This window comes from Carassius carassius, chromosome 7, assembly GCF_963082965.1.
Source record: "Carassius carassius chromosome 7, fCarCar2.1, whole genome shotgun sequence".
In the NCBI taxonomy this organism is placed as follows: Eukaryota; Metazoa; Chordata; class Actinopteri; order Cypriniformes; family Cyprinidae; genus Carassius; species Carassius carassius.
The window spans coordinates 34,785,020-34,808,964 of NC_081761.1; the positions used below are offsets into that span (position 1 = coordinate 34,785,020).

The 23,945-nt window shown below is 35.1% G+C and overlaps 2 protein-coding genes across 2 annotated transcripts; one reads left to right on the top strand and one right to left on the bottom strand.

Annotated features, from left to right (window-relative positions):
• Window positions 1-1,042: 1,042 nt before the first annotated feature.
• akt3b (v-akt murine thymoma viral oncogene homolog 3b) lies at window positions 1,043-11,523 on the bottom strand. The gene is made up of 15 exons (XM_059554760.1): window positions 11,282-11,523; window positions 9,190-9,412; window positions 8,947-9,072; window positions 7,756-7,867; window positions 6,604-6,748; window positions 6,391-6,522; window positions 6,235-6,300; window positions 6,078-6,146; window positions 5,277-5,399; window positions 5,036-5,164; window positions 3,571-3,669; window positions 3,146-3,261; window positions 2,904-2,991; window positions 1,667-1,769; window positions 1,043-1,536 (listed from the first exon to the last, which is right to left on the bottom strand). The coding sequence occupies exons 2-15, from the start codon at window positions 9,233-9,235 to the stop codon at window positions 1,451-1,453; spliced, it is 1,440 nt and encodes a 479-aa protein (XP_059410743.1). The 5' UTR covers window positions 9,236-9,412; window positions 11,282-11,523; the 3' UTR covers window positions 1,043-1,450.
• Window positions 11,524-21,149: 9,626 nt separating this feature from the next.
• LOC132143194 (uncharacterized) lies at window positions 21,150-23,913 on the top strand. The gene is made up of 6 exons (XM_059553338.1): window positions 21,150-21,247; window positions 21,524-21,794; window positions 21,880-22,212; window positions 22,933-23,002; window positions 23,242-23,277; window positions 23,586-23,913. Exons 2-6 carry the CDS (start codon window positions 21,530-21,532, stop codon window positions 23,656-23,658), a joined length of 777 nt encoding a protein of 258 aa, XP_059409321.1. The 5' UTR covers window positions 21,150-21,247; window positions 21,524-21,529; the 3' UTR covers window positions 23,659-23,913.
• The last annotated feature ends 32 nt before the right edge of the window (window positions 23,914-23,945 follow it).

Genomic DNA, 23,945 nt, shown 5'->3' on the forward strand with positions numbered 1-23,945 from the left:
TAGGGCTATTTAGATTTTTGCACATTGACAAAATTGTCAGAAATTTTCATTATCATAATGCACTAAAAAAGGTTGTCATTAATTACTACTATAATTAATCCAAAGGTTTTACTTTGCAGTTTTTTTTTTTTAATTCCCATTACTTTTTGTACATTTTTAAAATTATGTATGGAAATTACAGATTTTTTTGATTCCCTATATATATTTTGATTTATTTCGAAGTCAGAATAAATACCAACGACATGTACATACTGGTAACACTTAACAAGCTTTCATTTGTTAACTTTAGTTAATTTACCAACTAACAGTGTGCTAAATATTTGTACAATATATTTTATTATTATTAATTTAATTTGTCAATTAATAAAAATGTATTGTTAGTTCACAGTGCATTAACTAGTGTGAACAAAAATCATTTGTTAATTAAAAATGCACTTGTTAATGCTAAAATTAAGACTAATAAATACTTTTTAACTGTTATTCTTTGTCAGTTCATGTTAACTACTGTTGTGCATTGATCTAAACAAATAAAACCATATTGTAAAATGTTACCAAAATACTTAAATCTTAATTTAAAAAAAAAGTTATTTAAATAATATTTATTATTACATATTTCTGTATTTTCAGTGATGAGATTTTTGTTGGTGATGAAACTGTTGCAGTACAAAACATCTAAACAATATATAAAATATGCTCCATTTTCCTCATGCAAAATATGATTTATTTTCTTTATGGATTTGCAGTGAAATACGACACAGACATGTTGTTGGCGGGTTTCGTGAGATTCACACTTGTGCTCTGAATTGCCTGAGAGACCTTTACAGTAACGGCAGTTTGTTGTATGGTTGTGTATTTGAACTGAAACCTTCATATCAGAGCGTGAGGATAAAACTAAAAGAGAAACAGATATTAACACTAGAGTCCATTTTCCCCTTTCTCCGTTTTCATCTGTTACCGAAAGCACGAACAAGGAACAAAACCTTTCATCACCTCAGACAGAGGATGTGTGTGTGTGTGCTAAAAATGCAAGAACAAAATGAAATTCGTGAGCCCCACAGGAACAGGTCTGTCTGATGAGATCCACACACATAAGGCAACATTTTTGGTTTGTTCCCCACAACGGCTCTGTTAAAGGAGTGCTCAACAAAAACCAAAAAAAAAAAAAACGCTCCAGGTCTTCACCAATACTGTTCAATCATACCCCCTCCTCCCAAAAAACACTGTCCATGATCTGTAAACAACAAGCTGAAAGTGTACAAGACTTTTTAATGTGGGTCGACCAGCTCAAGTCTCACCCAACTGTGCAAAACCCCTTTGAAGTCCCTCAAAAAAATGGAGAGAAAGTAACAAAAAAACAACTTGCTATGACTATCGGTAATTAAACGGAGGGGGCGGGGGGCTCTTTCTAGCATGACTACACGAGGCTCTTAAAGGCCGTTATTCGATGACATCACTCCCGCCCGCTGGCCGAATATGAGAATTGTGGGAAATGTGGTCTGCGTTCGCTATCGGCCGAGTCCATCCCGTCCTCGTCGTCTGTGGAGGAGGAAGAGAGGGAAACATTACGCTACACACAGACGGAAAATTATCCATGCCTTTTTACATTGTGCACAGACTGTGGCACGAGGAGCCCGTCTTCACACAGAGAGAGAGAGAGAGCACTCACACTTCTCTGGAGGGGTGATGGTGATGGTCTGCGCCGTGAACTCCTCATCGAAATACCTGGTGTCCGTCTCAGACGAGACCTGCGGCATGAACGGTGGTACCAGCTGGACCAGAGAGAGAGCAGCTTATTATACACAATCATGTACAAATCAAATGTGCTTTAACAAATATACATTCAAGGGGCTGGTAGTTTATTAAAATGTTTTGAAAGAAGATTCTTCTGCTCACCAAGGCTACATTCGTGTGAAAGTAAAAACTGAATTTTAGGTGTGCGTCAGGCAGCCTTATGAATGGTGCACAAGATGCAATGATGATGTAGGAGTTATTGCATTTTAATACTTTAAGCCACTGGATGCAGCGCTGCTACGGTGTTCATTTAAAATATCGCGGAAAAAGAGAGCATCAATGTTGTTAACATTAAAACTGAAACCAAGCCGTTCACACAGAATGCATATTTATCGCATTTTCTAGATGGACCTCTATCAGTGTTGCACTCGCATCTCACACCAAAGAGCTGCATGTTTAGAAAGACATGTAAATTAATGCACGTTCAACTTTTAATAAACATGCATCATGTTTTTAAATGAAAAAGTACTATTTGTGATTGGTTTTCAGTCCTTTGTATTAAACTACACATAGAAACATAACAGCATCATGTATGTAAGTGTTTAAGTAACTTAATTATATATGATTTAGAAACATTAATTTAAACATTAAAAGGTAAACATTTTCAAAGGTAGTCTTGTTATTTTATTGCTTTGAAGAAACGTGTATTAGTAATATTTTGCTGGATGCGCCCTCTTGTGGCCTCAAGAGAGAAACCAAAATCTGAAATTATGAATAATTTAAATTTGCATATAATTTGAATATTGATAATATTCAAGTACAAAATTCGAATTTAGTTTTGAAGCCATTTTGAGAGCCCTGCTCTAATACAATGATTTGATGATCGAGAAACATTTCTGATTATTATCAGTGTTGATGTGCCGATTCATATTTTTGGAGAAACTGTGATCTATTTTTATTTTCAGGATTCTCTGAGGAACAGAAAATACGACAGAAACCGAAATCTTATGTAACATAATAACTGCCGTGGTCACTTTTGATCAATTTAATGCATCCTTGATGAATAAAAGTATTAATTTCTCTCAAATAATTCCCACTGACCCCAGAACGATAGTGTTACGTTCTGCTTTCGAGCTCTTAAACGTCTCGCCCCATTGTAAGTACACTCATACCTTTTTGTCATAGACGTCCTGCCAGTCCAGCATAGCGAAGAAGCTGTGTCCCATGATTTCCTTTGCATCGTCCGGGCCTCCTCCGAGCCTTCAGGGAATAAACCGCTGATTAATGTTCATTCAGGTCTTCCGTGATTCACAGTCAGTTTTAATCTGGTGTTCTCACACTGAAATGGCGATGATGATGTCAGCAGAAACAAACACACCCAGAAAGGCTTTGGATCACACATTCACACACAGACCTCTTGTTGGGGTCTTTGATGAGTAATCCAGACAGTAAAGACTTGGCGTCTGCAGAGAGGGTTCTGGGAAACTTGATCTCCTCCATCAGAATCAGTTCAAACAGCTTCTCATGGTCCTGGAGACAGTGAAGAAATGTAGCAAATTTTATCAATGAGTACTCAAAAAAGTATTACAGCAAATCAGTATATCAGAGCGATTTCTGAAGAATCATGTGACACTGAAGACTGGAGTAATGATACAGAAATGAATTATACGTTAATGTATATTCACATAGAAAACATTTGGTTTAAATTGTAATACTATTTCACAATATTACAGATTTGCCTGTATTTTAGATCAAATAAATGCAGTCTTGGTGAGCTTTTAAAAAGCCTCCAGATGAGATGTTTATTATTGTGTTGTCAGCGTTTAAAGGGAGTCATACCTGATTATAAAAAGGAAGGCGTCCACACATCATCTCATACATAACGACTCCCAGACCCCACCAGTCCACCGCTCTCCCATAATCATTGTCCTCCAACACCTGATCAATAAAACCACAGAGCACGCCGATACAACTAAAACTACAACACAGTGCTTATCATTCTCAAACGCCTGATCAATAATCAATACATCACTCGCCTGCACAGCTTTATCAAGACACAGCAATAAATCATTATAATTACACCTCCAACAAATGTATACCCAATAACATACGTGATGAACGATCACATCTCATTGTCACTATAATTATATTAGTCTTTAATAATCAAGCAAAATCACATAAATATCCGCCATTTCTTCATTAATAACTATATTAGTCTCCAATAACCGATCAAAAATCATATTAATATTATCCAATTCCACATCAATTATATTAGCCTCTAATAATCAAACAGAATCACATGAATAACTTCCTTAATATTTATATTAACATCCAATATCCTATTAAAAATCACAAAAATATCTCCCAATTCATTAATAATTCTATTACTCTCTAATAATCTATGAAATATCACAGTAATATTTCCATTAATAATTCTATTAGTCTCTAATGCATCACAGCGAGTCCAAAATAGCATCTGAAATTTTCGCACGTAAAAAAAAAAAAAAAGTTGCGTTGTGTCAAATCACTTTTACACACTGCCTCCGCAACTTTTGTCCATCACAAAAAAAAATTGGGATCAGGTTCGATTTTCTACGTTTTCACATCCGTAGCAAGCATTTTGTTAGGAAAGGATGATGAATATGAAAAAAAAACTAATAAATGCATACAAAAATTTTGGACTCCGTGTGCAAGAACCTTAATAATCAATCAAAATCACACATTCTCCATTAACTGATCACAGACCACCTCCAATATCCTCCAATTCTTCATCAATAATGACATAATCCACAGATACCTGCTCAAAAAAATATCTGATCCATGATCAGTCTCCAACAGCTGATTATTATCATCCTCAGATACCTGATGGCTGGTCCGGAAACAATTATATTCTCTCTCAAAACCAGTCATTTGCATGCTTCAGTCATTATTGCAGCATCAGTAGATACAGCCTGGATAAATGAGTCCAATGATGGAAAAACAGCCTGGCTTATGATTCCATCATACAGTTATGATCATGACATCAGCGTTACAGCATCCACATGCTGTTGATCATACATGCTGTACTGTATTTGATTATTAAAATTGGGCTTAAAAGGCCAGCGGGTCACTGTTATGTTTCCTGTCTGACTCTGTTCACTCTATTTTTACCCGTGAGCTGCTCAGTCTTGTGTACATCCTGATGTTTGTGTGCGGACGCTAGCTAAAGTGTGACTCTGTTCCAGATGAAACAGTCATCTGTATTAAACTGAACCCAGCGTGTGTGTTTCCTGTGCTGAGTTTAAAGAGAAAAAACATCCCGTACCTCAGGGGCCAGATACTCGGGCGTCCCGCAGAACGTTTTCATGGTGGCCGTGTCTGTGATGCCCTCCTTACACAGGCCAAAATCAGTGATTTTTATGTGACCGTCCTTATCCAACATCAGGTTTTCCAGCTGGAAGAACACACACCAATCACAGACACAGCTGATAATTGTGAAAATAATTGAGGATCATAGGATGAAAATGTTGATATTGGTCTGTGTGCTCTGTTCAATGTGTGTTCACCTTCAGGTCACGGTAAACTATTTTCGCAGAGTGCAAGTAATCCAACGCAGAAACGATCTCAGCGCCGTAGAAACGGGTTCTGTCCTCCGAAAATACGCGCTCTCTCGACAAATGAAAAAACAGCTGCAATAATTTAAAAAAAGAGGAATATTCATAACTCAGAAATCCAAATGTGCAGCACACTCACATACACTGAGAAAGAAACTGAAATAAAACATGATAGAAGGATTGGGAAGTTTTGAAGAAAGAAAAATCTGAAGCTGGAAAGAAAGTGTGAAAATGTTTGAAAAATATGGAGAGAAGGCTAAACATGACAGTTTGGAAAAGAAAGTCTGAAAGGAGGAAAGAAATGTGAAATTTTAAGGACAAAGGTTCGAGAGAAATTTCTAATTAAGGTTTAAAAGAGTTCAAAAGTAGGTTAGAAGACCAAAAGAACATTTCACAAGTTCCCACGTTTGTAGGAAAGAACAAAAGTTGTAAAAATGTGTACGTTTAGAAATTTAAATCTAAATTTGAAAAGACCGTCTGAAAGCCAGTTTGTAAATGATTCAAAGGAAAGCAAGAAAGTTCAAAAGGTTTTCAAAAAGAAGGTTCTTAGAATGTTGGAGGGAAATTCTCACAAGTTTAAAATGTTTGGAAAGAAAAATGTGTATGTTTGAAATGGTTTGCAAATTTGATCAATGTCTGGAAAGGAAGTTTAAAAGAAAGACCAAAAAAAGGCATTTTGTAAGTTGTAAGATGTTTGGAAGTTAATTCGAAGGTTTAAGGTCAAGACACCTTCAAAAGACAGTTTTATTTTACCTCTCCTCCATTCACATACTCCATAACAAAACATAAACGATCCTTCGTCTGAAACGAGTACTTCAGTGACTGCAGGAAAGAGAACAAACCATTCAAAATTGCCCTTTTCTTTTTTTAATACAGGAAACAAAACTAAAATTGCCGTGCCATCACTCACAGTTAGAAACGGATGCCTAGTGTTCTTCAGAACTCTGCTCTCAGTGAGCGTGTGAGCAACTTCATCCTGAAAGAGAGAGAGACAGAGAGGAGTTCATCACCGCTGACACCTAGCGTTTCTCACTTCACTCCGTTCTCAGAGAATCACTTCTCGTACCTTGGCAACAATAACCTCCTTTTTCAGGATCTTCATTGCATAATATGTGCCGCTGGCTTTCTCTCGCACCAGAATCACCTTCCCAAATGTGCCTTTACCCAGCAGCTTCAGATAGTCAAAGTCATTCATTGTCTGTCAAACAAGAGAGAGAGGTCAGAATGAGCACCTGCTCGATATTTCCCCGTCGATCCCCCTCTCTGGCTCGGGCTCTACCTTTCGTTTGTGATGACTGGTCGACGTGTCCATCTCTTCCTCGTTAACGTTTTCGATCTGAGAGATGGGGCTACACAGGATTCCCTCCTCTTCCTGTTTGGCCAGCTTGTCTGCCACCATCTGAATGGCCTCGACCCACTCATCCCTGGTTACCAAAAGTGCAATCAGTTGTGATAGAGCGATATATTGGCCGGGCAAAAAGTGCTGGCAAAATGAGTAGTAATGCACCCTGGCTAATTCTGAGCTGCGGGCAAAAAAAATATTTAAAATGTTGATTTTATCCGAATTTGAGATTTTCGCAAACATTAGTTCATGAAGCCCTTATCTAGTGATCCCAGTGCTCCAAATAGTATTTAAACATCTAAAAGTATCTTTATTTGTACGTTTTCTGAGCAAAAATCTACAGATTTACAGTGGGATAAATATAGTATTCACACAAATATAATCGGTTAACATCTAAAAGACGTTGCATGTGTTTTACACTATTGTCGATCTCCTTAACAGTGTTCAAAAAAAGAAGAGAGGAAATAATTCGCTGCTTGACTGAACTGCGTTTGGAATTGTAATAATCAATGTATTTTTTTTATAGACACACTCAAGTGATTTTTACATTTCACTATTTGTTTTTCTTACTTGAATGCTTATGTTTAGATGAAACATGAAAGAAGTACGTAATACACTTGTTTCTTTCGTAAACTTGATTTTATGCATCATTTCTTATTTATAACAACAAAGGTCAAATGAAAAATAGCTTTATTGTGATCATTGATCTAGTAATGACTATTAAGAAAAGAAGTGAGGGGAAAGATGTAGCCTAATGTTAAAAATAACCCGTTTTTTTTATTAATAATATTATTATTTATTCACTTTTTAACCATTTTAATGGCGATCTCGGGATAAATTATTATAAAAATTATTAAGGGCTACAATTAACAAAAATTCTAAAATACATCCAGGAGATACATTTTAAATAAAACGCTTAAACACACCATTGTCTGTTTACATTAAAAGCAGTACAATCCAATAAAATGTGCTTACTTGATTTTTGAAAGTTTGCTCATTGTGACTCGTTTTCATATTTCAGGTCATACTTTGATTTTTACTAGGGCTGCTAGTGGATGTAAAACATGCTTTGATTCGGGCGTGAGGTACCTCTCGTCAGGCGTGTCCACGTGAAAGGTGCGCTCGATCACAGTGGTCCACTGCAGACACCTGATGATGAAGGTGTTGGGCTTGGGTCTCTCCGTCTTCATCAGCTGGCACTCTGACCAATGAGGAGGATGCATTTTGAAAAATATAACTCATGCTTGTGAATTAAAGATGTTGCATCTCAAACGACAGCGGCAGACTCATGAGGATGACGTCAGCACGTGACGCTCAAATTAAATCAGTTTGCTTTGAACGAAGTGAGTCATGGATCTGGAGAACAGTAGAACTGATCTGATGGGTTTACCAAGAACACGACACACTCATATCATTCAGACATTTAAAAAAGTGCAGGGCCAATAAACAAAACAAAAAATCTTTGAGGTCCATCATATATTGTTTCTTTTATTCTGACAGAAAACATACACTAGAAGTAAATATTTACATATTTTTCCCCCCACAGTATAATAATGTGTCATTATAAAGCGTTATTTTAGTATCACTGAGATACTATTAAAGTTTTGAATTAGTTTGGCTTTTATTTATTTTTTCATATTTTTGCTATTAAATTTTAGTAGTTTTCTTTATTAATGTTTATCTATCAGCTCACATTTTAGTACAAAATGTTAAACTAAATGAAAATCAGAATGTTATTGTGGCAAATAGCTTAAATACGTTTCATTTTGGTTTTCATTTCATTTATTTTATTTGAGGTTTGCCATGCATTTTTTCATTTTGGTTTCATTTTATACAACTTATTTTTTTGTGAAATTTATTTAAATCCTACTTCACTTATATGGCTTTATTTAGTTAATTTATTGCATTTTAAGTTTATTTTACTTTTCATGTGTTTTTTTTTCAACTTGGTTTAGTTTTATTCAATTTATCTTTATTTAGTTAATTTATTGTATTTTTCTTTCTATCTTGGTTTAGTTTTATAAAAAAAAAAATTGTGCTTTTTTTTCCTTGATTTTTTATGGTTTTATTTATAGTTTGTAATGCATTTCTTTCATTTTGGTTTCATTTTATGCAACTTATTTTTTTGTGAAATTTAATTTAACTTCATTTTTATGGCTTCATTTAGTTAATTTATTGTATTTTACGTTTTTTTTCCATCTTGGTTTAGTTTTATGAAATCTTTTTTTTTTTTATAGTTCACTACAATAACCCTATTTAAAATGAATGAAAGAGACTCACTGGCCACAGAGAAGTTGTTGAGTGGATAAGCCAGATCTGCATCTTGTGGCTTCTCTTTATATCCAATAAACGACCCATCTGTCTTTAACAGGAAGTACCGTGGTCTCCAGTTCTTAATGTATTCACCTGCAAACCCCCACAAGATCAAGCACACAGAAAAACACTAAAACATGCAATATTTACAATCAACAACTGGAAAAACACTCATTAGTACATCAGTATCTCAGTGCTGTTGTTTCTCACCTCTCTTCTGCACCCATCCCTCTTTCACTACGTTCTGGTCGTTCATGTTGGCTCCGAGGTCAGAGTTCAAGGGTTAGTCCAGTGCTGGCGGTTCGGTCCTGTTCCCTCGCTCTGCTCTCAGTTCTCTCACACTCTTCCTCTCACTTTCTCGGTCACGTTGTGATGTAACGTCTCAGCCTCCTCCTTCACTTTCACCCTTCAAACACTCCAGTGGTGACTCAGCCTGGAAGGAAACAACAAAGGAGAGAAAACACACACACACGGGTCATTCTCTTCCGCTTCTCCCACACACACACACACACACACACACACTTCCATGAGAAATAAAGTCATTGTTAAGAGCAGGGAAACATTTCTGGCCCCTTCCTGAGTCCTTCTCTTCCTCTCTCTCACACTGGATGTTGAAGCTACGCATGACTGTTTCTGTCCACCTCTTCTCTGGATTACGATGAGGCTTTAGAACCTTGGAATTCATCTTAGAACCACATAATCTTAGAACCAGTTCAGAATCAACCTATCAAACAACCCCATGGCACTAGAAACAACACTGGAACCTCTTCAAATTTCAAATATGATAAGAAAACATCCTGTAGAACCCCTTAATAAATCAATTCTAGGAATCATCGCAGTATAAACTCTTAAATAATACTAAAATAAAAAAATGTATCCTACTTAAATATGAATTTTACAGTAAACAGAACTCACATTCAACTTGACTAAAACTAATGATTCACTCTTAGAATCTTACATCTTCAGAATAATATCATTTTAAATTTATACCTTGGAAATCAACCTGACAATTATCTTAAAATATTTTTTTAGTATCATTTTAGAATTGATTTCAAGTCAACCTTATAATCTCACAAATCACCTTTTCAACCTCAGAACCAATCTTAGAACCAATCTTGGATTCCTACGATCAATCTTAGAAGAACCTAAAACAACATAAGAGTCTTAAGACCATCGGAGAATGAACCTAAGAAATTAGAATTTTAAAAGGAATCTTAGAACCCTAAGAGCAATAGAATGTTTTAATCTTAGAACCATCTTAGAATCAGCTGCTGAACCCTAGAGTGATGAAATTAATATTAGAACACTGGAGAAAGAAAACAACAACATAGAATCGAATTAGAATTTGAATTCTAATAGAATCAGAATTTTACAAAAAGTAGATCTCACTTTCAGTCAAGAATCATCTAAGAACGAAAACTATGCTACGAATCAGTCTTAGAATCTTACATCGTTGGAAACAAATATTTCACTTCAGTACCTTAGAACTTCCAAATCTACCTTGCAATGATTTTAAAATCACTTAATTATCTTTCATACGGTTTCACAACAAAAATACCTTTTTGACTTCAAGTGAGGAAAACATCAAAATGATTTTAAATTCAAAAATCAAAACATATTATTTACAAAATACGCTCATTTTGACACACGTCGAATAAAAAGATGCACAATTCCCGTCGTTAGAAAAAACGAGAACAACAGAAGCCACCCAAACCAATGTCAACAAAAACAATGGCGGACACGGATGGGCATCACACGCACACACACACACACACACACGGATGTGACAGCAATTAACATGACAGATCACAATAACCACAATGAAGCAACGGCTTTTGTGTCATATAGAGCTGCTGTTATATAATCCAGCACTATCATCATAAATACATAAAGCGCACTGACAGCGCGCCACGAACATGTGAACATTAATCAATGTTTGTTCAAAAACACGGCTGTGATAACAAACAATACAAACACACTTGCATGCATTAAGACCAGAAAATGTGAATTGCACGCGCCTCTTGTTTTCTGTTTGTCCGAAATGCGGAAAATGGTGCACGCGCATCAATAATACCACGCAGGATGTAGGTTGAATGTGTTTATAATGTACATTTCTATCAAAATAGCGTTCGGTGTGTACATAAGCGCTTGTTATGTCCAGCAGCATCACGGACAAGGCCGAGGAGCATCATGCACCCGGCGGCGGAGGACAGTGATGCTCCGGCGCGGATGCTCGGCCTCGTCCGTGATGCTGCTCGCTGATGGAGCGAAAATAAACAACGCGAGGCACGCAGTACGTTACCTGGCAGACGCTCCGCCAAACGGTGGGATCGGATCCACGCCAGCCCGGTGTGAAACAGAAACCAACCCAAACCCGCACGCTGCTGCCGCCGCCGCCGCCGGTCGGTCATGGGGAGCACGGAGGCACGCGCGCCCGTGATGTGGCCATCATCTCCGTTACCCCGCTAAACCGAATGACCCTGGATGAATTATGGCGTAACCCGATGCAGAGAGCGCTTTGACGGCGCACCCCGTCTCCAGCACGAGAATTTACCGAAGCCTACTACGACGAAGCCCCTTTCTTAATTTTAATGAGGCGAGCGTCCGCATTGGAAGGTAAGCGAGAGACGTCAGTGGGAGCTCATTAATATTCATAAGACAAACCTTCTGCGTTCAGATTGAATAAATAAACAATATCTGGCTGAGATACAACTATTTGAGTGCAGAAAAAAATCTAAATATTGAGAAAATCACCTGAAAAGTTGTCCAAATAAAGTTCTTAGCAATGCATATTACTAATAACAAAATAAGTTTTGATAGATTTATGGTAGAAACAGATATTTTCATACATAACATAATTTACTTAATATTCTAATGATTTTTGGCATAAAGGAAATTTCGATAATTTTGACCCATACAATGTATTGTTGGCTATTGCTACTTAAGACTCCAGGGACACATATAATGAAAAATATAAATACATTTTAATATGAATAATATTTTTTTAATAGAAAAAATGATATAAATATAAAACAAATATACAAAAGTTATACTGCCGCTCTAATAGAAAAAAAAGAGAAAAAAAAAATGTTAAATGTAAATATACACTTTTTTTCTTTTTTGTTACCCATGGATATAAACTTTATTACTGTAAGGCTTATTAATATATATATATATATATATATATATATATATATATATATATATATATATGTATATATATATATATATATGTATATATGTATATGTATATATATATATATGTATATGTATATGTATATATATATATATATATATATGTATATGTATATATATATATATATATATATATATATATATATATATATATGTATGTATATGTATATATATATATATATGTATATATATATATATATATATATATATATATGTATGTATATGTATATATATATATATATATGTATATATATATATATATATATATATATGTATATATATATATATATATATATATATATATATATATATATATATATTTATAGGCCTATGTTGTTTTATTTATTTATTTTTAATCCCATTGAGGGTTTCCAAACAATGTCTGCCGTAGCTAATTAATATTCATAAACTAAGCCTTGTCATTGGGAGATCGGCGTGCAACGTCATCCTGCGCTTATTATTATCAATGAGCTGGAGCTTCGCAATAGTAGGCTTCGTAACTTCGTCTCCAGCCCCAGCCATTCAGTCGCTGCCAGTGGGACGGGGGAGGAGGAACCCTCTCGACGTCACACCGGCACCCGTTTTTACCGGACGGTCCCCCCATCCTCCTCCTCTTCTTGGCTTTGTCGCTCCCAGGCTTTTTTTGGTCTCGCTACATATGAATGATAAATGCTTAATGGACCTCCCACCGACCGAGAAGAGGCCTCATAAATTTACATACAGCGCCAAAATCACTTAATATGCGTCAAATGATAATAAAAGCACCAGCTGCAGTGAGTTTCCCCGCTTCTGTCCCGGGACGGATTTAGGATTTGGGGCCCTTTGTTTAATTTAATGAATGCAGAAATGCTATGCACAAAACAAAGGACACAAAAATAATAACAGGCTACTACCAAGACTCAAACTACTCTTTGAACCTCTAGTCTATCAAAGTCACAAATTTGGGGAATTATTTTCATAAACTTGTTCCATGCATCTTTTGATTGGACTACACGTGGAGTGCATAGTTTATAAGGACTTCACATTCAGTTTTATGTTTTGAACACTAGATGGAGACTACCTGCAACCTTCATAATAAAACGTGACAAATACACGTTTTAATAAATACATTTATATAAAAATTATTATTAATTGTTAAAATTACTCCACATTATTATTATTATTTGTAAGTTTAAATAATTAATAATATTAAATAATTAATATATATCAATTATATGTAAGAATTATTATCTAAATTATATAATATATAATTAGAAATTAAAATTATTATTAAAATCTGAATAATATTTTTATTTAAAAGTAATACATTTGCATTTATTACATGTTTATATATTTAGATATATTACTATTATCAAATTAAATTATTTTTTAATTATTATTTTAAAAAAAACAATGTAAGAAAAGTAAACAAAAGTGGGGGCATGAAAATATATCATATGAATAAATTGAATGAATTCTCACCTTTAGTACAAACACAGACACACACTGACACACACACACACAACCCTGAAAGTGGCGTCTAGCCATAAGCCTCCAACTCTGAATTTCAGGAGATTTTCATCTCAAATTCACAGTCATATTAAACACACACAAACATATTTCCAGATATTATCAATGGCACTGTAAAAAATTATATATTTATAAAATTAAATATAAATTTACACACATGCAGTATATGGAAAAGTACTAGGCTAGTAGTCAGTTTGCAAAGGTTAAGTGTATAAAATTATTAATTAATCTTGAATTAAACTGCAGACCTAGAGCTTCTATAATAAAACAGAGACTTTATGGAGGACTGTCAGACTAAACCCAGAGCACAACAGATACTGGCAAATGTGATGAGTGTAGTATCAGTATCAGTGTCTCTGTGTCAGATTTCTGTAACAGAAGCACTGCTGTCCATTGCTCTCACAAGGACACTGACTTTCAGCCATGCAATGTGCAAATGCATCTGCACGCTGACTGAAAACAAGCAGGTAAGACGCCTTGTGTTCGTCTTTCAAAACAGGTTTCAATTCATTTTCATACGAAGAGTTTGCATTTGAATGTGTGATTTGGTTGTGACTTGTAAATAATATCCTCAGCTGTGGCTCACATTTAGCAAAAACAATGAGACACAAGGAGCCGCAGCAGAAACTAAAGATGAGGATCACTGAATGAATATTGAACTATCAACAATTAATGGAGATCTATTCATAATCCCGTTTCTGAAGCTGATGTTTTTATGCAAGGGTTCAGTGCAGGATGGCTGGGTCAGGAGTTGCTCTGAGGTTACACGAATTTAAGGAAAGTCAGGACACCAAAAACCATCCAACACACATGTATGTCCAAAGGCTTTTGAGTCTTTGACTCCCAACATTTCAAAATTAACCGCTTTCAGTTCCAGACATTAATGTTGACTGAATAAAGTGTTTAAACGTTTTATTCGCAATCATACTAATTTAACTTAAAATGTCAACATTGAATGTTTCAGACAAAATTTTGCCAGTTTGATCTGGTTTATTGCTTTAATATATACCGTATTTTTCGGACTATAAGTCGCACCTGAGTATAAGTCGCATCAGTCCAAAAATACGTCATGATGAGGAAATAAACATATATAAGTCGCACTGGACTATAAGTCGCATTTATTTACAACCAAGAACCAAGAGAAAACATTACCGTCTCCAGCCGCGAGAGGGCGCTCTGTGTCTTCAGTGTAGACTACAGGAGCACTGAGCAGCATAGAGCACCCTCTCGCGGCTGGAGACGGTAATGTTTTCTATTGGTTCATTTCTCTCGGTTCATGTCAAATGAATTTTGATAAATAAGTCGCACCTGACTATAAGTCGCAGGACCAGCCAAACTATGAAAAAGAGTGCGACTTATAGTCCGGAAAATACGGTATACTGATTTAATGCATGTTAGCATGTTTTACTATGTGCATCATGTTTGTTTGATCTGTTTACTGTGTTTGTCCAGTGCCCACCGGCATGGCCGAGATGTTTTGGGACTGTATCCCGGTCAGATCGCAAGAGTGCATGCCGTCAGCTCACATCTGGACAGGTGTGAGAGACACAGACACAAGTGCATAAACCTACTGGTATTAAAAAGAGAGAATTTCACTTTGCATCCTATCATCTTTCAAATATTTTAAAGAATTAAAACGTTTACATTTTCTCAAACTAGCTGAGAAAATTTGTTTATGTGTATTCTGATGTATTTTTTATAATGGAAGCCCGTTTCTGCCACTGAAAAAAAAAAAGGTTATTTTTAAGGCATTTTTTTATCTCACAATTCTGACTTTTTTTCTCTGGATTGTGTGATATAAACTCAGAATCTTGTCTTTTTTTCTCAAAGTCCTGTGATATATACTCAGAATCCTGTCTTTTTTTCCTCTAAATTCTGACTTTATATCTTACAAAAAGTCAGAATTGCAAATGATAAAGTCAGAATTGCATGATATAAACTCACAATTCTAACTTTTTTTAAATTTAAAGTCAGAATTTCAGGGGGGGGAAAAGTCAGAATTGCCAAAATATACCATGCAATTCTGAGAGAAAAAAGTCAGAATTGTGAGATAAAAAGACACAATTCAATTTTTTTTTATTCACTGGCGGAAATGGGCTTCCATAATTCTGCAGTTATTGCTGTCAGTAAAGCTCAAATACAGTCTACCCAGTGCCAGCAATAGTTTGACAGACTGCAGTTCACTCCACGGCCACGGGATCCTTTAGGCCACATGCAGCACACATTAGGGTTTCTAATTAATTAATAAATCACCAGTGCTTTAGCAGTGCTGCAGGGATGGTGTATTTTAATAGGCTAAACCCTTTTTATTTAATTAATTTAATTATTTTTTTTGTTTTTTATTTTGATGTTTTATTCTAGATTTTAAAAAGGTGATTGCTATCAAGTGGCTAATTGGGACTACAGAGGTTATCGGAGACACTAAATACCACACACAGAACAGAAAAACTCCTCTACTCACTAGTCGCTTTCACAGCCTCATTTTGTCTAATTCAAACTCTTACAAACTATTCTAACTCAAACTTTCAGGGAAAGTGTTTTTAAATAAAGACTTCTCAGGAGCTTAATGGTGGTGAGGTTTAGTTCATTTATTGCCTATTTATCTTTTTAACTTCTGACATTTGTGTTTAGGCTACAGAATTCATAAAAGTTGATTATCATGATGAACAAAATTTGTAAGGATCATACACTTCCATTGGCCACCGAGCTTATTTTCTGCAATAATCCAAAAGCCGATCTAAAAATAATTCTGGGATTTTGTCGAGGAAACCAGGTGACACTAATGTACTGGCCTACACAGAAATGTAAATTGTGCATGCTGATGGTCAAATGATATTATAGTTCAAGGGCAATAGAGGAAAATAAAGATGTACTCCAAACTTTTACCAATCTCAACAGATTTCTGATTTCTCCTCAGATTGACGCCAAAGACTCCAGATATGCAACATTATGACTCCAGAGCAGTTAAGAAATATCAGAGAAGAAACTTTGATCTGTTGACCCTTCAGGCCTCGCTTCAGTCCCATCACAGAGAAACACACACACCAAACGGACAGTCTATAGGTCAGTTCAAGAAGATTGACCTTTATTGACTTCAGTACTGTACACACCCAAACATGTCCCTTGTGCATTTTTAATAGAACTGGAACATGAATTTATATCGCATGTGTATATTCTGTATCCATAAACACATAGGCCTTCTGTCACTAAAGCCAATGTTTATTTCTCACGCAGTACTAATGAACTGCCATCATGCCACTAATTTAAAGAGAAACATTTATGGTTTAGTAACAAGATAAGTATAAGTTTTCCTTGACCTGTCATATGTCTTCTGGAAACTAGTGCTTTTGATTGTGCTTTGTCTGTCTTCTTCAGAACTTGACAACCTGTAGACAGTTTAATTGAAAACTTGATGGTAAAAGATGATGGCAGTGATCATTTTATTTTATGGTGAAATACTTATACAATTAGTTTGTTTTCAGACAACGTGGCGGTGGTTTGTGCTAGAATGCAGCAAATTATGAAATGCACATACCATAAAGTCACTGTACCTTGATGAGACTCTCTATCAACATGACAACATGACATCACACCTGTTGCACGAAACACTCATGAGGATTTTTGGAGCAGTGTGTGACTGTGCTGTATTTCCACAGGCGCTGATTTCCAGAAGTTCACACTAAGTTCACATCCAGAGCCGCTGGAGCAGCAGCAGAGATGAGATGAAGCTCTGATCAAAGTTACAATCAAAAACATTCTTTTGGTGAAATGTAATCACACAATGACACAGATCCATCAGGGCAGTCATGTAAAACATGCATTTGCAATAATTTTCCATTGGCACACAACCAAGAACTGAAAGCTGCACATACTTCATGCACTTCTGTAATGATTCGTTTTAAAAGCAGCACTCGTGCACCTCAAGCATAAATGTCAGTGCGTTTCACATGAATCGCTTTGTAAAGATTTGTGTGATTACGTTCAGCTGACTGATCTGTGCAGTTGTGTTGCTTTAGATTTACCTCAAAGTTCAACTTTTGAATAGCAGCATACTTGGGTTATATGCAGTAGCCATGTAAATATTTAAATATCCCAATGCAATTCATTAGATGTTTAAACAAGTGAGCAGTGATCTCCACAAGGCCGTAGTGTAAGCGACATATTTAATCATATTTAACTATTAGATAACAGTTAATCACAGCCGTGAGAGACTGATGTTTTCATGTATGCTGAGTCATGCTGACAATCATCTTGTGTTCAAAATAGCTCAAACTCTTTTGACTCATCTTCACTTCCTGCAAACCGATGCCTCGCTTTAGAGACGCAGAACAATTGAAGTTTTCTTTGTCAGACAATGTCTCTGATATCCAATACTTGCGTCACAACACATGATCATGTTCCTCATCTGATTGTTTGTTCTGTTCTCTCTCCAGAGAGTTCATGGTGCAATAAGTGTGTGTTTGTGTGATACTGAACCTGAATAAATAGAGGTGTATTTAACAATCCAGCAATAACAGATCCAACTGAACGTAAAAGAGTTTGGACACTGAAGTCACACAACACAAGCACCTTTTTCAAGAAAAACAAAAAAGGTGTCTAAAATAGGTTTAAGCTTCTTAACATCTATTTATCTATTTAAGTTTTTTTAAATGTTTTTAGTTTTTGTTAACTATTAAAACACAGTTAACTAAAAATAAACGGAACTAAAATAAATATTAAAAACTTAAACTTGTTTTTATTTCAGCTAACTGCAAAAGCTAAATTTCTCATATTTTAACCTTAACTTGTTGCAGTACAAAAATGATAGTAAAAATAGATTAATAAAAACTAGATAGACCATACTAAAAATGACAAAAACACAACAAAAATTAATACAAGTTTACATTAAATTAAAATGAAAATGTACAAAACATGAATAAAAACTAAAATAGCAACTTTATATTTTTTATTTAAAAAAGAAAATAATAAAGCATGTAATTTCTAAGCCACTTTGTGTACAGACTTTAAAATACTTTTCAATTCAATAATACTTTTCTGGGTATCATATTTGAAGGAATATGCATTTTGCAGAAGTGAACAAAGATTGAAAGCCTTATCATGGAAATGCATCATAGTATCGTTTAGTTGAATAGTGTGACTCTGTCAAGATACAGCATTTTTCTAACAAACAATATACGTCTGTTTAGTTATTATTACTGCCAAAACTGTTTGGGAGTACAGCTAAAATTACATAACAGGAATCCAACCACAGGTGTGCAATAATAGTCCACCCACTAAACATACAACTCACAGTCTGGACTTTCCCTGTTCATCAGTACAACACATTTTAATAAATATATAAAAAATTATTTATGATGTGACTTGTCTTTCTGACACTATAATTAAGGGTGTATAATCATAAAAAGTCTTTTTTTATCACATGGTTATAGTCTTTTACGCTTCATATTTATCAGTGTTTTCACTACCAGGCAAAAGTTTGGAACAATTTATATATTTTTTAAGTCTCTTTTGTTTACCAAGGCTACATTTACAGTATTTTACTGTAAAACAGTAATTGTGAAATAATGACATAAAAATTTCTTTGAAATAAAAATCTTTTGTAACATAAAGTACTTACTCTCAATTCTCGATGCACAAAAGTGTTTAAAAAAATCTGAAATATATTTAGCCTACGTAAATATGTTTACCATCAATTATGTTCCCAATATAATTGTCTATTTTTGTATATTTTATCTCAAATATATTCAGTATCTGAAAATGTGTATTTTAGCCATATGGGTTCTAATGTAAGTCAATATAATATGAGTCAGTTGTGATTTAATCACAATGAAAATACCATTATGTAAAATTAAATAAATTGTGTGCTCTTGTGATTACAGTAGCATCAACATGTTAAACAGCAGGTTAATACAATAAACTACAGCAATAGGTTTCGCAAGACGTAAAACTTGTTTCACAAGATCGTGTTTACTGTATTTTAGGCTGCACACGATTTGTGTGGAAGAGTGCTGCCAGTGTCATCCTCTTCATAACTGTTATACACTTGATGGTTATTTGCTGGTTAATGGGGATCAGGGGCACTACTGATCACATAAAGTATCTGAAGTGATCAGATCTTGGACTTCTACATCTTTTGTATTTCACTCTTGAGTTGTATTTGCATAAGGCACCTGAAAAATATTTTTAAAAAAAAAAGCCACAATTGTGCTGATCTCTGCTTCTACCTGTACAACAGCATACATCAGACTACAAATAAAACTTTTTTCTCAAAAGAGTTGCTTGTCTAAGCCTGTCTTCTCTATAAACTACAAAGACATCAATAAATCAGAGTGAATGGTAGAAATCCTTTCGGGAATGAATATCTGTTTCCAGTGAACGCCACAAGCAAATCGGATCATGGTATATCAATAAACTGTTGTTTGAAAATAATGAAGAAAAAAATGTTTGCATTAAAATTTGCTAGTTTAAACTATTATTCTTAATTTTTGCATTGATTCAACCCATAACATTCATCCCTGATATGTTTTGAATATCATTGCACAAAACATGCTAAACTTGACAAATGATTTTTGTGTGTGTAATAAGAACATGATTGATAATAATAATAATACACTGATATTTCACTGACAGTAGCAAGGACATTGTTCAAATAATCCATGTCATATCAATGGTTCAAACATGATTATTTGCAGCTACAAGAATTCTTTTTTGCAAAGAAAATAAAATGACGACTTTATTCAACAATTCGTCTACTGAACGTAAACAGCATGTGCTGCTCTGTATCTGCTGCGCCACGCTAACATGCTGTTTACGTTCAGATCAAAGCGCAAACAACGTAAACAGCAAATTGTTGAGAGGAATTGTTGAATAAAGTCGTAATTTTGTTTTCTTTGCGCACCAAAAGTAATCTCGTAGCTGCAAATAATTACGGTTGAACCCCAGATGTCAGATGGATTATTTTAACGATGTCCTTGCTACGTTTCTGGACATTGATCTTGTTAATTACATTGCTGTCTTTGGGAGGGTCAGAGAGCTCTCAGATTTCATCAAAAATATCTTAATTTGTGTTCTGAAGGTCTTTCGGGTTTCGAACGACATGAGAGTGATTAATTAATGGCACAATTTTCATTTTGGGGAGAACAATCCCTTTGAGTTTAGTGGTAAGCTTTTGAAATTAAAATGTAAAACAAGATACTAATAAATAAAAATGATAATAATAAAAAGTTACATTTATTTGCAAAGCCACTTAGTCTAGGTCATTCACCAGGAAACTGTTATAAAGATCTCATAATTACATAGTCACCATTTAAAAATAGTTGAAATGGCGAGAGGAAAAAGTGACGATGCAAAACCTGACTCACCTGTAAAAGACACTTTGTCTTTGGAATTCAAGTCATGTAGTGGTTCTTTAACAGGTTTAGTGAGTTTGATGCGGTGAGGTCATCATGTTGAATTCAGTATAAATATCCGAAAGCTTGTCCGATCAGCACACAACAGATTGTGAAACAAGTCCAAAGCAAGACTGAAGACTATATCTACATCTACAACATTTGAAGCATCGCTGGTAAAATCCATTTTCAACTCTTTGTATAGAATGCTTTAAGCTCATTTATCTAAATGCTACTTAATTTTATAACTGTATCAAAATATGCAATAATAATGTTTTCCAAGGTTAAAGACTGCGTGGTAAAGGCACATTTTTGCAAATTTTTCCTGAGAACAAATCCAGAAGATTGCTGGCTGCATTAGTGATTATGTTCCTTCGTTGCAAGCACTGTATGAAGAGAACAGACTGATTGTTTAATCTGGATTTTTCCATTGCTCTATGTTTAATCTCCAGAGAGAGATGAAGGTGAAGATGTTGGCCGTGTTGGCTCTGGTTCTTCTGGTCTCCAGTGCGACTGAGGGACGGATTCTCAGTAAATGTGAGCTGAAGTCCCAACTCGAGGCGGCACTGGGGGGAAATCAGGGAGGAAATGGACCTGCAACTCTCACTAATGGGCCTGGAAATGTGAATGTGCCTGAAAATGTAACTGTGCCTGAAAATGTAACTGTACCTGAAAATGTAAATGTGCCTGAAAATACAACTGCAAATCCACTCATCGCCCAAAGTAAGTGTTGCAAGGGTAAACACTGTCATTTGGCAACTAGTAATGATACAAATGTAAGCCAAGAGTGTTTCTGTCTTTCTTTCAGTCGTTTGTTCTGTGGAGCATGTGTCGAAGTTCGACACCAGCCTGGTCACCACCATCCAAGAAGACCCCAGAACTCCAGTGAGACCTCCAGTGAGACCCCCTCCCAGACCAGAACAACGACCCAAAGAAAGACCAGAGGGAAGACCTGGACGTCCCGGCAGAAGGGGAAAGAGATCTCATGGTGCAGCACACGGGCACCACAGTTCCGAGAGTTCCGAGAGTTCCGAGGAGAATGTCACCACAAGACTGTTTGGAATCTTCCAGCTGAGCGACCGTGTGACCTGCGATTCCGGATCCGGCCAGAGTCTGAACATCTGCAACATGAACTGCAGAGGTAAGTCATGTTACAAAAGGGATTATAAACAGAATAGACTGATCTCAATCTCATGTGAAATGTAACTCATTTATAGGACAGTGATTTCGAATAAATTCACAATGCGATTTGTAAAAAAAAAAAAATTATATATATATATATATATATATATATATATGAACCCACCAGGTTTGCTGTACTTGTAGGACTGCATAATTTGGCCAAAAATGTTGTTTTTATAAACCAATAAAACTAGTAATGATTATGGTTATCATTTCTAAATAAAAATAAACAAAATGAAGTACAAAGCTTTACCCCTAATCCAAATGAAGGCTTTCAAATTCATACAAATTAGTTACATACAAATAGTTGCATATAGTGTTGGGTAGTAACTGATTACATGTCTTCTGAATTTACATAATCAGGTATGTATGTAATTAAATGATATTACATTGTAAAATACTCAGACTAGAGTTACTTTTTGAATGATTAAATATAATTCATATGGTCACAATACATGCTGTAAACAGGTATAATATCTAATATTTTTAAATGTTTTATTGACTGTAATTTTAAAAATATTTATTTTAATTGAACCTTATATATATATGGAAATGACATTTACTCAATAGCACATCATATAGTTTCATCACAATTTCATAATTATAGTACACGCCAGATTTGAGTGACATTATTTTACGAATGACTATTTTTTTCCAACATAATTTTTCTCTTCTAAAGCTCTGACTGATGATGACATCAGGGATGACATCACATGCCTGAAGACCCTGCTGGACAGCACAAGAAATGCGTAAGTTGTCATCTTTAGTCCCGCTAATCACAAGATCACCACCTACATCTGTCACTGCTCATTTGCATGACTCCACTGAGGTCAGATCACATCTGTAGCATATTTCTGCAAAATAAACACAGTGTAATTGAAAATGGCCAAAATTCTTCGTTGTAAAAACATTCAAATATTACTAAAGCAACTAAACAAGTGTATTTTTTCTCATAAATAGTAATATTCCTGTTCTTGTTTTCTTACAGCACTGTTTCAGTCTTCGCTTCTCCACCCAAAAAAACGTGAGTCAAACAATTAAAAGATGGCATGATGAGTCAAGAGAAATACTGACTAGAAATATATTTATATTTTATTTAATACTTGAAAGCATATAAAGCTTTAGGAAATACATTTTTATTAAATATATTTTGGACAATATACATTAAATAATTGGCAAAAATATAAGATGAAATAGAAGTAAAGAAAATCTATTTCTTTATAGTACATATATTTACATTAATGTTAAAAATAGATTTTTAACCACAGCAATAAGATTTGCAAGATCCCTTCTAACCCTTCTTTTTACGAGGTTGTGTTTATTGTCTTTTAGGCCACTTGTGGTTCTCTCTGTGAACGAGTGCCGTGGCATCAATCCTGCGGAGTACTTTGCTGAGTGTCCCTGAAACATTCAGCGTTTCTTCAGACATGAATATTCTGTCAAATGTCATCCCAATGCATTATTGTAATAACCCCAGCTGAAGCTACTGATCACATGAATTAGTTCTCAGACCATTTTATTTCACTCTTGCATTTTCTGCCATAAATTACATGGAAAATGTTCTCAAAATAGCCTCAATAATGCTGCATGTAGGCTACTAAAGCATACCTCAGAATGCCAATAAACAAAGATTTTAAAAAATACACTTGTCTCAGTCTGTTTTTACAATAAAAACACCAACAAACCAGTGTT

What these genes read in the sequence shown, in the direction of transcription:
- akt3b (XM_059554760.1), bottom strand. Translation starts at nt 9,235, where the DNA reads ATGAACGACCAGAACGTAGTGAAAGAGGGATGGGTGCAGAAGAGAG. An exon ending in CTAGGCATCCGTTTCTAACT is followed by an intron (nt 6,147 to 6,234) that starts GTGAGTGATGGC and finishes TCTTTCCTGCAG; the next exon opens with TCACTGAAGTACTCGTTTCA. An exon ending in CATCACCCCTCCAGAGAAGT is followed by an intron (nt 1,537 to 1,666) that starts GTGAGTGCTCTC and finishes CCTCCTCCACAG; the next exon opens with ACGACGAGGACGGGATGGAC.
- LOC132143194 (XM_059553338.1), top strand. Translation starts at nt 21,530, where the DNA reads ATGAAGGTGAAGATGTTGGCCGTGTTGGCTCTGGTTCTTCTGGTCTCC. An exon ending in CTGCAACATGAACTGCAGAG is followed by an intron (nt 22,213 to 22,932) that starts GTAAGTCATGTT and finishes TCTCTTCTAAAG; the next exon opens with CTCTGACTGATGATGACATC. An exon ending in GCTTCTCCACCCAAAAAAAC is followed by an intron (nt 23,278 to 23,585) that starts GTGAGTCAAACA and finishes ATTGTCTTTTAG; the next exon opens with GCCACTTGTGGTTCTCTCTG.